Source organism: Tarenaya hassleriana, unplaced genomic scaffold, assembly GCF_000463585.1.
Source record: "Tarenaya hassleriana unplaced genomic scaffold, ASM46358v1 Cleome3, whole genome shotgun sequence".
NCBI classification, from domain to species: domain Eukaryota; kingdom Viridiplantae; phylum Streptophyta; class Magnoliopsida; order Brassicales; family Cleomaceae; genus Tarenaya; species Tarenaya hassleriana.
Genome location: NW_010966177.1, coordinates 799,485 through 814,722, shown reverse-complemented (window position 1 = coordinate 814,722; position 15,238 = coordinate 799,485). Strand labels below are relative to the sequence as shown.

General features: G+C 35.6%; 4 protein-coding genes across 4 annotated transcripts; 2 read left to right on the top strand and 2 right to left on the bottom strand.

Annotated features, from left to right (window-relative positions):
* The first annotated feature begins 1,962 nt into the window (after positions 1-1,962).
* On the top strand, positions 1,963-2,910 carry LOC104818605 (uncharacterized protein At1g05835-like). Its single transcript, XM_010548241.1, has 2 exons — positions 1,963-2,074; positions 2,388-2,910. Exons 1-2 carry the CDS (start codon positions 2,017-2,019, stop codon positions 2,696-2,698), a joined length of 369 nt encoding a protein of 122 aa, XP_010546543.1. The 5' UTR covers positions 1,963-2,016; the 3' UTR covers positions 2,699-2,910.
* Positions 2,911-4,172: 1,262 nt separating this feature from the next.
* On the top strand, positions 4,173-5,193 carry LOC104818604. The gene is made up of 2 exons (XM_010548240.2): positions 4,173-4,251; positions 4,701-5,193. Exons 1-2 carry the CDS (start codon positions 4,185-4,187, stop codon positions 5,015-5,017), a joined length of 384 nt encoding a protein of 127 aa, XP_010546542.1. The 5' UTR covers positions 4,173-4,184; the 3' UTR covers positions 5,018-5,193.
* Positions 5,194-7,269: 2,076 nt separating this feature from the next.
* LOC104818603 lies at positions 7,270-10,037 on the bottom strand. Its single transcript, XM_010548239.2, has 5 exons — positions 9,516-10,037; positions 8,184-8,240; positions 8,015-8,077; positions 7,866-7,934; positions 7,270-7,776 (listed from the first exon to the last, which is right to left on the bottom strand). The coding sequence occupies exons 1-5, from the start codon at positions 9,915-9,917 to the stop codon at positions 7,531-7,533; spliced, it is 837 nt and encodes a 278-aa protein (XP_010546541.1). The 5' UTR covers positions 9,918-10,037; the 3' UTR covers positions 7,270-7,530.
* A 3,527-nt stretch (positions 10,038-13,564) lies between these two features.
* LOC104818602 lies at positions 13,565-14,766 on the bottom strand. The gene has a single exon (XM_010548238.2). It carries the CDS (start codon positions 14,643-14,645, stop codon positions 14,070-14,072), a length of 576 nt encoding a protein of 191 aa, XP_010546540.1. The 5' UTR covers positions 14,646-14,766; the 3' UTR covers positions 13,565-14,069.
* Positions 14,767-15,238: the final 472 nt, after the last annotated feature.

The window sequence follows — 15,238 nt, the reverse complement described above, 5'->3', positions numbered from 1 at the left end:
CCAACAATCTCCCACTTGCTCTAATCATGAACTGCTAAACATCTAATGCCCATATCCCTAACATGACCCTCATGCTTCGACGAAGGGAGAGGCTTCATCAACGGATCAGCAATGTTGTCATCTGTCGACACTCTGCAAATGTGCACGTCTCCTCTGTCGTTTACAAACTAAAATTTGGTTCTTTTTATTTCAAAGAATAAAACTAAAATTATGTCAAATTTGTTTAGTATATATATTTTATTATAATAATATTGCGTATAAAATCGGTCAATTTTTTATATAAATAAATTTGAGTTGTAACCTTATTTATTTAGATCTTTTCATTTAGTCCGACATCTATTTGGTAAATTTATTTTTGATTATTTTTATCATCCTGATTTGATTTATCTGACCTTTCACAGACCATCATAAGCTCTTGATTCTACAATACAATCATTGACTTAGTTTTTTATGTATGACAAATTTATCATCATCTTATAAATCATCCATTATAAAAGTTTTGATCTAAAAGAAATTAGCGACATCTACGAGACCTAAACTCTGATACGATTTGACCTTTTTACCCTTTTATTTACAATATGCAAATTCAAAACTCGGTTCGATAAGTCTTTGTAAGACCTACAAAATAAAAATTCTGTAAAACTTATGGGAACCTTACCCGATGAAACTGATATTTCACATTATTTTCCACCAAAACCTTAATAATTCTATGGTTTTAATGAGATTCATTTTAGATTTATCCCGCGAGTTTTCGATTTAGAACTTAGAGGATCTTACTTATATACAAAGTTGAATCTTCGTAATGAAAGCGGAACTTTATTCCCACATGATAAGATGAATAAATGGTGAAGAACCATATGGATTACGATTTTCATGTTTATGGTCATTGGTAAATAAAATATATTATATATTTATTATATTTTCAAATAAATTTAAATATAACATATATTTTAAAAAATTCATTTAAATTTTTTGCGCGGATTAAATATATATGCAAGTTTTAAATAATTTTATTATTAATTTTAAAATTTCATATAATATATTTTATTTTTAAATTTATCTTATAAAATTATATACAAACTAAGATTTAGTCACTTTTATCCTAAAAATTAAAACTAAAATTATATAATATTTGTGTGTTATATATATTTTTCATCATAATTGATCTAATTCTATTTTAAAATATGCACTTATTTCTTTTCTAAAATATGTATTGATTTTTTTTTCTAAAATATATATTAGTTTCTTTCTAAAAGATGAAATGAGTAAATGTATGAATTTATAAAACAATAAAGGAACTTATATATTTCTATTCTAAACATTCTATATATCTCATTATCTTTATATGCATATAAATAATAATACGAACAATATTCCATATATCGATGATCTTTCTATTCGGCCCTTATGAATTATCCTTTAGAGAGAAAATAAAAATTTAATACATTGAACATAAAAACCGTTTTTTAATTAGAAATTGATTATTCAATTGATTGAAAAATCTGCAATATTATAATAAGGAATTAATTATTCAATTGGCCAAAAATTCTGGAAAAAAATATTTCATATTCTAACAAGGGACACGTGTCTCTCCCATATTAATCTACTATACTTTTATATAAGATAAGATTGAGGTGTCACAGATACATTTTTGAAGATTTTGTTATGAATTTCCATAAATAAAGGATTCATTCGATTATTCAAATATTTATTATTACCATATAAGTTTTATTATTTTGGCGATTTGATCACGAAAATATCTATAAAAAAAAAAGAAATAGAATCCCTCAACAATTAAATACTAGGTATCTCCAACCAAAACAGTCAAGTTTCAGTGGATGATCTTATTTTATTTCCAAAAACAAAATCCCCGTAATTTCGTCTCTATTCAATTTTAACCCCATCGTTTTCCTATAAATACTCTCCATCATCACCTAGAGTGGTCACAAGTAATAAGGCAGCTACTACATATCCTAAATTCTAAGCTTATCATCAGCAGCTCTTCAGCATTCAGCAATGGCTAACGCCTGCAAGCTCCTCGCCCTTGTTCTCTTCTTCGCCCTTGTTGCCAAAGGTACACATACGTACATACATATATATATATGCTATGATGACATGCACATGATCGATGTGCATATATACGTGCAAGCCACATCAATGTTCCGTTTCAAAATTTGGTCCATATCAAAGAATTCTTTGCATCCAAGATCATTGTTCCTACTACATTTTCATCTATATTGTACGGTAAAACATAAACATAATAATATATCAAAGTGGCATCGTATTATGTTTTGTCCTTAACTATGATCACTAAAGATATATTTGTTTTCACAATATCGAAATATTAAAAGCTAATTTCGCCGGGTTTTTTTTTTTCGAACGGGCAGGATACGGGCAATGCTCGGTGGATAACCTAAGCCTGGGGCAGGCGAAGACGGGGCAGACGGTGAACGGCAAACCCGAGTGGAAAGTGAGTGTGAAGAATCCATGCCCATGCACCGTTATGAACTTGAAGTTGTCTTGTGTCGGGTTTCAGTCTGCGTCTTCCATAGACAGCTCTGTTATGTCCAAATCAGGCGATGAATGTCTACTCAACGGCGGCTCCCCTCTTGCCCCTATGTCTGTGTTCTCTTTCAACTACGCTTGGGACTCCAGCTTCGATCTCACGATCCTCTCTGGTCAACCCCATTGTTCTTAGATTTTTACTTTATACTCTTATATATATATATATATAAGTATCTTTTTCATCTTCTTGTTAGAAAAAAAAAACATGAGATTTTGATTTGCAAAATCGTAATAAGAGAGAGAGCGAGCGGTTTATGATATGTCATTAGGGTTTTAACGGCTTGAGTTGTTACAATTTATTTGAATAAACCCTTGTCGATAATCAAAATTACCCTATTCTCATGCGGCCGAGTGACTCAAATTCGAATTCAGATTTATAAAACAAAGATTAACAATAAAAGGGGATATATTTTATATAAATATGCCCGAACTAATTACATAAAATCATTATATTTATATATATGTATATGTATATATATGTATATATATGTCAAAATTTATGATTATTTTTAAATTTGAAAAACATCTCTGATATTTATTAAACATTATATAATTATTTTTAATTTTTTAATAATATTTGGATTTTGTTACCCGAATTTACTTGAACATTTTATGAGGCTGGACACTCATAAATATAAGATTGGATTTTAAATACTAATACGGGTATATACCCATTAGTATGATCGCTTTGTGTAACAATTTGGGTATATTCGTAGAATTACCCTTTCCATTGAATTTTTTTTTTGAAATAGGAAATATACATTCAGTTTCCTAATATGTATAAGTTAATTGTTCTTGCGACGCACTACATAAATATGTATTTCCTTATTCGTTAAAATGCACTTTCCATTTTTTATGAGATTAAATCTCGTCTCATTAATGACAAATAAATCTATTAATGGAATATACACACATTGGTTTCTGTATAAATATTTTGTTTTCCTCATTCAGTTCTTCTAGATATGGAATAAAAATCTAGGTTGCATACGTTTCGTGTAACCATCATTTTAAAAAATAAATTAAATTTATTTTTGCACGTATATATGCACATCGATCATGTGCATGTCATCATAGCATATATATATATGTATGTACGTATGTGTACCTTTGGCAACAAGGGCGAAGAAGAGAACAAGGGCGAGGAGCTTGCAGGCGTTAGCCATTGCTGAATGCTGAAGAGCTGCTGATGATAAGCTTAGAATTTAGGATATGTAGTAGCTGCCTTATTACTTGTGACCACTCTAGGTGATGATGGAGAGTATTTATAGGAAAACGATGGGGTTAAAATTGAATAGAGACGAAATTACGGGGATCTTCTAGATATGGAATAAAAATCTAGGTTGCATACGTTTCGTGTAACCATCATTTTAAAAAATAAATTAAATTTATTTTGACCAGTAAATGAGCAAAATGGAAAAACGTAATTAATGAATGATTCTTTCTATATATTTTAGATCCTGTGCAATTATGAATCTGCTCTTTAGTTAAATACAATGGATTTGAATATTAAATATATATGTAAATTTCACATATATATATATATATATGCACATGTATATGTAGAAAAAATTGCCAAACTCGAAAACATAAAGTCGAAGTATCAAAACTCCAGAGAAAAAATGGCGGCTCCTCTCAAATCTTTGGCTGCTTTTCTTCTTCTTCTTCTTCTCTGTATGGTTAGTGGAGGTACAAAGAAAAACTCTATGTCCTTCTTCCTTTGATTTCTAATATATACATACACACATAGGGTTTGGATGCATTCGGTTGATTTGGAACCGTTAGTTGATTTTAATCGGTTTGATTCGTTTTGGTTACGATTGGATATAATTAGGTCTATGAAAAATTATATTCGAATAATAATCAAATATAAATTTGATTTGGTTTGGTTTGACTTGATTGTTGTGATATATATAATTCAATTCAGATCGGTTATAACCGGTCAATGAACAAACAAAACTTAAAAAATAATGCATTACAAACAAATAAAAAACATCAAACATTATATGTGTCTCTAAATTAGATTGTCTATACATCACATATAGAATATGGTATGTATGTGTGGTTAATGCATCATATATATATATATATATTGTATATACTAGCGCGTGGGAAACGTAATTAAAACGAAAAAACAGGAAGGGGTTGCACATACAGCGGGATTCAGATCGGGACGGAGAGAACCGGGAGGGAGATAGAGGGAGAAGTGGAGTGGAAAGTGACGGTGACAAACACGTGCGACTGTCTGCAGAAGCACGTGACGCTGTCGTGCAAAGGGTTCAGTCCGGTGAAGAGAGCGGAGCCGTGGCTGATGCTTCAGCGAGGAGACAGTTGCCTTCTGGTCAAAGGAGAGGCTTTGCCCGCCAAAGCTTCCGCTCAGTTCACTTACGCAGGCCAGCCTTACATCTTCAGGCCCATCGGTTCCATGGTGGACCCCAGTTGCAACAAGCCCTGATCTTCATATGATCTGCCTCTCTCTAGTTTTTTTATTTTTTATTTTTTATGAAATGATCCAAAAATAGCTTACTATAAAATACGACACGACAAGGAAGACACGTGTCAATATACATTTGAGAAAATTTTGGGATTGTGAAATTGAGTTTTTGATTTTCGTAATCAAATTTTGACCATCTACGGATATTAACGTCATTCGGTCCACCCAATATTAATAAGGCATCCGACTTAATTACACAAATTCTTACACTAATCTATGAATATTTTTGTCGAGTAATTTGTATAATTATTTTTTAATAAAAAAAATCTATGAATAAATCAGATTTTTTTATACTAAAATCTACAACACTGATTTTGATTTTTTATTTGATTTTTTAAAAAAGAAATGGCTTATCGGATTTTTCATAGAAATAAATTAATAAATCTTGACTGAAGATTTTTTGGAATTTTAACTAACAAAATATTTTTCACAAACAGAAATGGATTCCTCATCGAATAAATCTTGACCAGCGAATGCATATTCGAAAGACGATTTGGTTGAGAAGAGGCCTATAATGAAGATTCGAAGGTATGTTTGTTGATTTCACTTGTCACACGATCATACATCATACATCATAGTAGTGAGTGATGCAATTCACTAGGGGTTTTGCAATGATAAGTTCGTTGCAAAAGCTTCTATTTCATTTCAAAATAGAGTTTGTAACGAAATTGCAATGAAATCGGTTTGGCTACGAAATAAATCATCGCAAAAACAGAATCGTTGCATTTCATTGCACAATACAACAAATTTCATTACAAAAAACTATCGAATTAAACGGATTTTTCTTACGGATGTATCCATTGAAATATTTGTAATGGAATTTCAACGGATATTCATTGGTTTATTTTCGACGGTTTGACCGTCACAATCTACGACATAATAATTCATCGGTAATTCTGACGGATTATCGACCGGATTGGGTTTGCGACAACGTTGTATCAACGGAATTCGTTTCGTCACACTCCATCGCAAGGCTTTATTTTCGACGAATTTTTTTCCTACGTACGACGGATATTTCCTTCGCAATAGATAGTGATTTTTGTAGTGATCATAAGCTTTTTCAAGATCGATAAATATCATATGCGAATCTTTCTTAATGTCTAAAATTCTCTGTCAAATTACTAATGAGTAGGGATGTTAAAGGGGATGGTCCGAGCCGACTCGTCACGAGCTCGCCATTTTATTGGCTCGGACCAAATCGAACCGTTTGTAAATGGGCTGAAATTAAGTAGTCTGATCCGGTTCGTTAAAACTCATGGGCTAAACGAGTCGGTTCGCAGGCTAAAAAAATACAAAATAAAGTAATAAATCATGCTAAAATAATTAGTTGTTCCGAAAAAATCTTATAAAACATTACCAACAATAATGTCTTAAACCATAAAATATTAAAAACTCATACAAACCATTACCAATAAAAGATAAAATCATTACGAATAATGTCTAAAATCATTCATAAAAATTAAGATTAGATAAAAACTAAAAAAATGATGCGGCTCGGGGTTGGCCCGGCTCGAACCAGTCCAGTTCGTCACGAGCTCACCATTTACTGGCTCAAACTAGACCTGACCATTTGTAACGGGCTAAAAAATGTCTAAAACAGCTCGGCACTAAACGTTCTGGTTTAGAGTCGGCTCGCGAGCTAATGAGAAAGAATACTTCCATAATAGATCTTGCGGACATAAAACCAAATTAGTTTATGAAAATAAATATATCGCTACATAATCGCCGTTCCACAATATTTTTCCATGATTTTATGGTATAACTCAAGAGATTGATGTCTCTATAATTTGTATAACTTTGGATATATCTCTTATCTTCAAATATTGGGATTAAATTGTTTTATCTCCATTCATTTGGCGTCTCTTTAACAATATAATTTTATTAAAAACCTAATAAACAATCTCGCTTCTCATAAACAGTTTTATACTTCGATAGGTATACCTATCGGTATTTTTCTCTTTATAATATTTTATATAATAAATTTTTAATAGAAAATAAAATAATCTATTAAAAATACAGACTTCTACGTGAAAATGCAGGAAAAAAATTATGATTTTTACTTGTTTTCTTAAACCATTTATCCAGTTTTTAAAAAACCAAATATATAAAATCTTAACAGAGTTTTATTTTTCAATTTTAAAATCTCGAAAAACTCTATCCATCCGATGTCTATATTTGAAATCATTAAAATCAAAACAATGGAATGGTTATAGTGGTAAAAAAAAATTAAAGCTTTGTAACGACAATTTCCCACTGTACATTTAATTTTTAACTACAACGAATTAAAAACAAAATGGAAAAAAATTCTACTCAGCGCCGGAAAAATTCAGGCTCCCAAGAAGGTGAAGGAGAAGAAGAAGAAGAACCCTAGAAAATGGTGATGGACTCTACAGAACGCGAGAGAGGGAGGGAGGAATAAAACCTCTAACCACGAAACGTGGAAGCTATGTGATCCGAACATGGGTTGTATTAACTTAGCTCGCGTCGTACAATGTCTCCGTACAGACATCATCCTCAGAAGAAGGTACCGTGTTTAGATCAGGCAGCAAGAAGAAGAAGCTTCCATCAGAACAGCCGCTTCTGCAATAACCTGAGATGGGTTCTTCTTCGGCCAGAGAAGTCTCGTGCCTCCGCGAAGGGATCGGGTTGCAAGCCTGATCGAGATTTGATTCTATGATCAGATCGTGATCTTGGATCGCACAATCTGATCTCAAGTCGAACTGAAACGCAGCGGATTACAAGATTCTGGTTTAGTTACAGACCAAAATGAAGGAGAGAGGAGAAGAGAAATCTGACAAGTTCTAATAACCTTAATCCTCTTCAAGATTTCATTTGTTGCTGTCTGTTCCTTTATATTGGTTCGCATGGTTGCTATCTCCTGTTCAACGCGGGCTTCATCAAAATTCAACAAAGCTTTTCACAGGGAAGAAAGAAACAAAGAAAGAGGGAAACGCCCACCATTTCCAGACTCGATCTTTCATTCAACAGCAAGTTTTCTTCGTCTTTGAGCTCAGGAAACGTCTGGGAAATCATCAGGAAATGGATAGAAAAGCATAAGAGAAATACCCAACAAAGAAGGATTTGATTTAGTAATCGCTTTCAATGAGGAATATGAGCATAAAGTTACCTTCTTTCTCTTAGATCTCTTAGAGAAGGAACTGATTATTTCATTTGCGGGGAGAGCCTGCAGTTGGCATGAAGCACGCATTGATTAGCGTATAGCTTTACCATAATATATATATATATACATATAGGAATTTGAAAATATAACGAATATTAAATGCAAAGCAGAAAATTTTAATGGAAAAAAGGGTCAAATTTTCGAGGGCTGCAGACAAAGCACCCAAAAAAAGAAGATATGCCCATCAAAAGCAAATGAAAAAAAAAATGTGAGCACTCAAATGTCATATTTATTGGCTTCAAAACCAATTTCCCAAATTTTGTGCAAGGTTAGGTCAAATGACATTAGGTTCAACGAATCGATGCACGCCACGTCATGATAAAATCATGCCATAGCAGAGCATCACACATGAAACCATCATCATTATCGATCCATATGGATTAGGTGACCGTGACCCATCCTATCCTAGTCCTCAAAACGACAACGTTTAATGACCCACGATCTCTAACCATAAACATCACTGTCCCCCCCCCCCAATCCTATGGAGTCATGGACTTTACACAATCACCAATATATATTCGCAACTATACAAATCCACTGCGAATATTCACCTAATTAGTCAGATTTACATATATTAAGCCATATGTAAGCTTCATCGGGGAGATCCATCGTCAAAAATGGAGAAACACCAGATTTTGTCTTTTTACCCCTCGAAGCCTCGCGGGTCCCCCGGCCAGTTGCGGTGATTGGGAGAGCATTAAGCCATGGCACGGTGATTGTCAGATGACGAAAACACCCTCAGATGGCGAAAAAAAAGCCAAATCCGAACAACATTAGAATTAAAAAAAAAACTTTGACCCTGCATGGAATGGATTTATCTCTTTCCCCGAGCTCGAAGAATGACGACAAGACGTTACCTGCAGCAGGTTCCACCGTTATTACCCCGCAATGAAACGCGCGGGAAACCGTAGCTTTTCCGGCGGTCGGTATTTGGCCTAAACAGCGTAACCGGTGAACGGTCAGCGACGGAAGAAAACCGGTGACCTTAAAAAGAGAGGGACTATGAAGTCGATTCCGGTGAAGGGTATTTGGGAAAGCCATTATGTAATGATTCTCGGAACCTCCTTTGGCACAACTACGCACACGTGACCGACGAGGACTGCCCCGGTTATCGGCGAGATCGAAACGGAAAACCCGGAAATGACTAATTTGCCCCTCTCAGCAGATGACGTAAGCAAAACCCGGAAACCGGAGAGGTGTGAACTAACCACGCGCGTCTCTGGCGCGTGCACCGATCAGACAACGTCGGAGACGAGAGAGAGGGGAAGGAAGCGATACCTTGGATCCGGATCCTGCAGATGTGGAGCAGCTAGCTTGACGGCTGGTCCCCTCGAATCCATCGGCAGTTGCGGCGGAGGAAGGAGAAACGGAGCAACGGCCACTTCCGGATCCGCCGCTCCACGATAGCGGAGTCATGGGACTGCCTCTGACGGAATCCGCCTCCTTCTCCATCGGGCCTCCGGCAACGAAGACGCCGGCTATTCTCGAGTAACGAGATCGCCTCTGACGAACGCCCCACCGAAATGGAGGCAGGATCACCTCCGGATTCTCTGACGCCGTCGTCTTCGCCTGCTTCAGCCTTAACAGAAGCTCCGCCACCATCTGGTCGCACATCAGCGCAGCCGTCATCCACTCGTCCTTCATCCTCGTCATAGCCGACGACGACGAAGCGTTGGTCATCGACGCTGGTCTCCTGGAATCTTCAGCTAACACGTAGACGAGGCGAGGGAGATAATGAATGGAGAGAGAGAGAGAATGGCGAAGAAAGAGAGAGATAGGAAGTTGAAAAAATCGAAAAGGGGCGAGAAAGAGACGAGGCCTTTATTCCTTTCCTTTTGTTTATTTCATTATTTTAATTTTGCAAATCATATTAAATTGTGAAATTGATCTTTTTTTCATCATATAATTATATTATTGTTCATGGAAATATTGTAAGAACGAGTTCGTGCTTTTCTTGCCACATTTAAAGTAATTAAATATAACAATAATGATAGTTTCAAAAACTTTCGAAGATTAAGGGATTTAAATTATAATTAAGGGTGATGATTTTAAACGGAATTTTCTAAGATTTAAGGTTATAAAGACTTAAACCACGGCCCATCAACCACCATACCACCATTACCCTTCACTTTTAGGACGGGACGTTTCAGAATTCGGTTTAAAATTAGGAAAATTTACATAAATGTACAAAAAAACGTCTTTGCATTCTATATTTCTATTATTGTAATCCTTCTATTCTATACTTTTTTTAATTTAAAATAACCATCATACTCTTCTATATTATTACAACCTGTAGATTTCCTTCATTTATAAAAAAACTATTTGTATGAATTTTGTTTTTCTCCACATACATGAAAAAATACTTATATAGATTTTATTTTCTTATATACGTATAGAAAAATATTTGCATGGGTTTCGTGAAAAAACACTTGCAGGTCAGCAGGTCATCAGGCCATCAAGTTAGTAGGTCAGCAGGTCACCTGCTGCATGTCGCAGGTGATCTGCCGCATATCGCAAGTCATCTGTAAGTCTGTGATATATCGCAGGTGACCTGCCGCATGTCGCAAGTGACCTACCGTCGTTTTGTGTTTCACGAATTTCATCAAACACCTCGTGTGCAGAAAAGAAAATGATCATATGAATACTATAGAAAAACAAAATAGTATTTGATTAGATGAGATAAACTGTAAGAAATAGAGAAAATAGAAAAAATATGAGAAAAACAGAAGGACAAATCTCAAAACGCATTGATTTCTAAAAGACAAATTATCACATAATCGCAGAGAGATATAGACGAGAAGATTTGGTCCAACCAGCAAAAGGATCGAGAGAATAGGTAAATGGATATGGTCGTTGTTACCGTTAATTATTTGGTCGCGTTTACATTATGTTCAACGATCGTAGTTATCGTTAATTATCTAGTCGTATTTGTATTATGTTTGTAGTACAATCATGGTCGTAGTTAGTGAAATCACGGTCGTATTTATCTGGTCGCAGGCCGTAGGTCGCAGGTGCGATAGGCCGCAGGTCGCAGGTCGCAGGTCGCAGGCTGCAGATGACCTACCGCGGACCGCAGATGACTTGTCATAGGCCGCAGATCACATACTGGAACCTGCCGTCGTTTTCTGTTTCAGAAATTTCATCAAACATCTTGCGTGCAGAAAACAAAATAATCATATGAATACCATAGAAAAACAAAATAATATTTGATTAGATGAGATAAAATATAAAAAATAGAGAATATAGAGAAAATATTAGATAAAACAGAAGGACAAATATCAAAACGCATTGATTTTTGAAAGACAAATTATTACATAATCGGAGAGAGATATAGACGAGAAGATTTTGTCCAACCAGCAAAAGGATCGAGAGAATAGGTAAATGGACATGGTCGATGTTACCGTTAATTATTTGGTCGCGTTTTCATTATATTCAACGGTCGTAGTTATCGTTAATTATCTAGTCGTATTTGTATTATGTTCGTAGTATAATCATGGTCGTAATTATCTGGTCGTAGTCGTAGTTATATGGTCGTAATGAAATCACGGTCGCAATTATCTAGTTGTAATGAAATCAGAGTCGCAATTATCTGGTCGTAGTCGTAGTTATATGGTCATAGTGAAATCACGGTTGCAATTATCTGGTCGTAGTCGTAGTTATCTAGTCATAAAGAAATCACGGTCGCAATTATATGGTCGTAGTCATAGTTATATGGTCATAGTGAAATCACGGTCGCAAGCCGCAGGTCGTAGGTCGCAGGCCGCAGATCGCATGTGCGACTGATCGCAGATACCGCAGTTGACCTGCCAGATGACGCAAGTGACCTGCCGCAGGTCAAATGACCTACCGCGGACCGCATATGCCGCTGGTACCGCAGATGATCTACCGCATGTGCCGCAGGTCGCAAGTGCTATAGGTGCCCCAAGTGACCTGCCGTAGACCAAGTGACCTAACTCAGACTGCAGGTCATTTACGGCATATCACAGATTATCTGTCAGACTGTAGGTCATTTAACGCAGAGCGCATGTCATTTTTCGCAAATCGCAGGTAATCTGCCGCAGTTTTCTGGTACAAACATTTCATCAAACATCTTATGTGCATGCAAAAAAATATCAGAATATCACAGAAAAAAATCAATGAGAAGAGTATTTGAATAGATTAGATAAACTATATAAAAAATATAGGAGATAGAGAAAATATTGGAGAAAAAAGAAGATCAAATAGCAAAACTTACCGATTTTTAAAAGATAGATTATCACATAATCGTAGAGAAATACTGTAAAGGATAGTTTGTGTATTTAGAAAAAAATTATAATATGTAAAAGTTATTTTTTTGTGAGATATTTTGCAAATTTCATTTTTGTTTGGGTATATTTTGTCAACTGTCCCTTAAAATTTTAATGGTTCGATTGGAAAATGATTTATTTGATATTTTAAAATTTGCACCAAATTAATACGGTATATTTATCCGGTTCGGTTCGGGTTTCGATATGGTTCAGTTTTGGGTTTTATTTAAAAATTTAGACTTTTTTTTAAAAAAAAAAAATCTGTTTTTCAAAAATTTTATAAAGTTTGATTCGATTCTAAAAAATCTGATTCTATAAAAAATATATCGTTCGAAAATTTTATACGGTAAAATTTGAACAAAAAATATCGTGAGTTTCGATTCGATATTGTTGAACTGAAACCGTCATTCCTATTCGCCGTAACAAATCAGCAAAATGAAATGACATAAGGATGTCACTGTTGGGTTTGTTTATAAGAAATTTTATCGGATTTTAAACGCTAACATTAATCTATCCAATAACGTCCGAGGCTAAAATGGGGTTTGTTTTTTCAATTGCTAAAGCGGCGATGGGAAGATGGTGGGTGCATGATTCATGTCGGTCCAGCCTTGATCCGGTCAAAGTTTAAACGTTATCGTTGACTTCTACCCAAGAGCTTGAACTTTGTCTATGATTTTTTTTTTTTTGCTTTAGATCATTTTAATACAAAGGATCTTATGGTGGAGTTGAACAAAAGAAGCCATGTTTTCCTTGGTGGAGTTTTCGGTTTCTTCCCAATCCGAAGAACATTTCCTTCCATTTGTATGAATCATTTTGGAATCGATTTCATTTCCAGACAGATACCTACGAGTTTTCAATGCCCAACCAGATCATCCGGTGGACATCACTATCGAAATCTTGAGTTTTTTTCCCCTTCTTTAGAATTATTTACCTTTGGTTACGAATTTACAGAAACGAAAAGAAATGCGCTGCATCTTTCTGTAATTCATGTTCTGAGATCGTAAACAGAAACAGGTGAAATCAGACTGAAAGAAATAGAGATTGAAACAAGAGATTCACACTTTCAGGTTAACAGAAAGTTAATTTCCATAGATTGAAGATGAAGAGGACAAGACATGAGGGGGATACAGAAACCTAAGACACTTAGTTCTTCTGCAAGCACACGCATCTCTACTGCTTCACCTGATTATGAACCCTAAAAAGAAAACACAAAAGACAGAAACCCAGAAAATTACACAACCCATGATTTACCCAGATTCTAAGAAAACCCATTGGAAGAAAAGAAAACAAGAAAAATGAAAAGCCAGAGCCTATGGACAATACATATCTAAGCAAAGCTCTAACGCCTACAAGAGAAACTAAAACTGTTAGTAGAAATTTCGATCTTCCCCTTGAAAAAATAAGGGAGGATTCGAAATATATCTGTAACGAAGATGCCTCTGCATCTTCTAGTTTCGTCACCGGAGGTTTTGTGGATCAGACGATAGGGTATGGGTTAAGGAGGGATAAGGTGAAATAAGATAACACGGCTGTTCGTCGAATCTTGTCAGATCTCAAGACGGAGGATCCTGATCAGATCGTTGGTCGCATCCTTGGCTTTGAACATCGAGACGCTTTTCTTTGAGCAGAACGCCGGAAGCGGGACATCGGTCGGTGGCGGAGATGTCAGCGTGACGGGACCGGCGTAGAACGATGCCGGAGTTGATTTCGAGCCAGAAAGAAGGATCTGGGTCGACGTCATCTCCGGATCTGGACCGATCCAGCGAGTAGATCCCAGATCTGGGTCATCAACCACAAGATCCATGACTGTCTTGGCGATTTCCTCACCACGCTTGAGGATTCTCACCTGTCCGGCAGCTAGATGGTGATTGTTGTTGTGATGGGTCTTCTTCTTCAAGCCCTTCGGAACGACGGCGGATGTCCCAGGAGGCGGTGGAGCCGCAGCCGGAATCCCAGCCTGAGGACGCGGCGGACTCCGGCGGCGGCGGTTGTTTGGCTGCGGCTTCTTCGGCTTGTTGGGGCAAGCGCTGGGGTTACGGGCATATTTCACGTGAGGGCCAAAGGTATTTGTGGAGAAAGGGCCTTTCAGCACGTCATGAGGATGAACAACGGCGACTCCCATGGCTCCAGAGGAAGAAATGATTCAGAAAACACGGTCGAAATGGCAGAGGGGAGAAAAGAATTTCTTGGGAAATTAGGGGAATCTGAGAGAGAAAATGGAGAAGGGCATAATCGGAAGGAAAATTTTGTGAGGAAATGAAGGGACGGGGAAGGGTATTTTATAGGAACACAATGGCCGGCAGCCTGGCAGTTCCAAACCCCACTCTCGATTGTCTAACGTGAATTACACGCGCTTCACTTTACTTTTCTTTTAATAATGTTTCGAGATATGTGATAATAGGTTTCCAAAATTTATTATACAAATAATAAAGTTTAAAGTAAAGCTATACCCATCTTTATAAAAAAAAAATTATGATTAATTTATAAAATTTTATATCAATATACTTAAATGTATTAATTAAAAAATGAATTAAAATATTATATATTTAAAATCAGTTTTTATAATTAGTTTATATTAAAACCATAAGAATTGAATTCTAAAGAATTGCATCCTGAAATAAATAGAAGAAGTTATACTATTATTAATGAATAAACAATTTATAAATATTATTGATTTGAAAAAATAAATCATTTAATAAAATGAAATTATTCTTT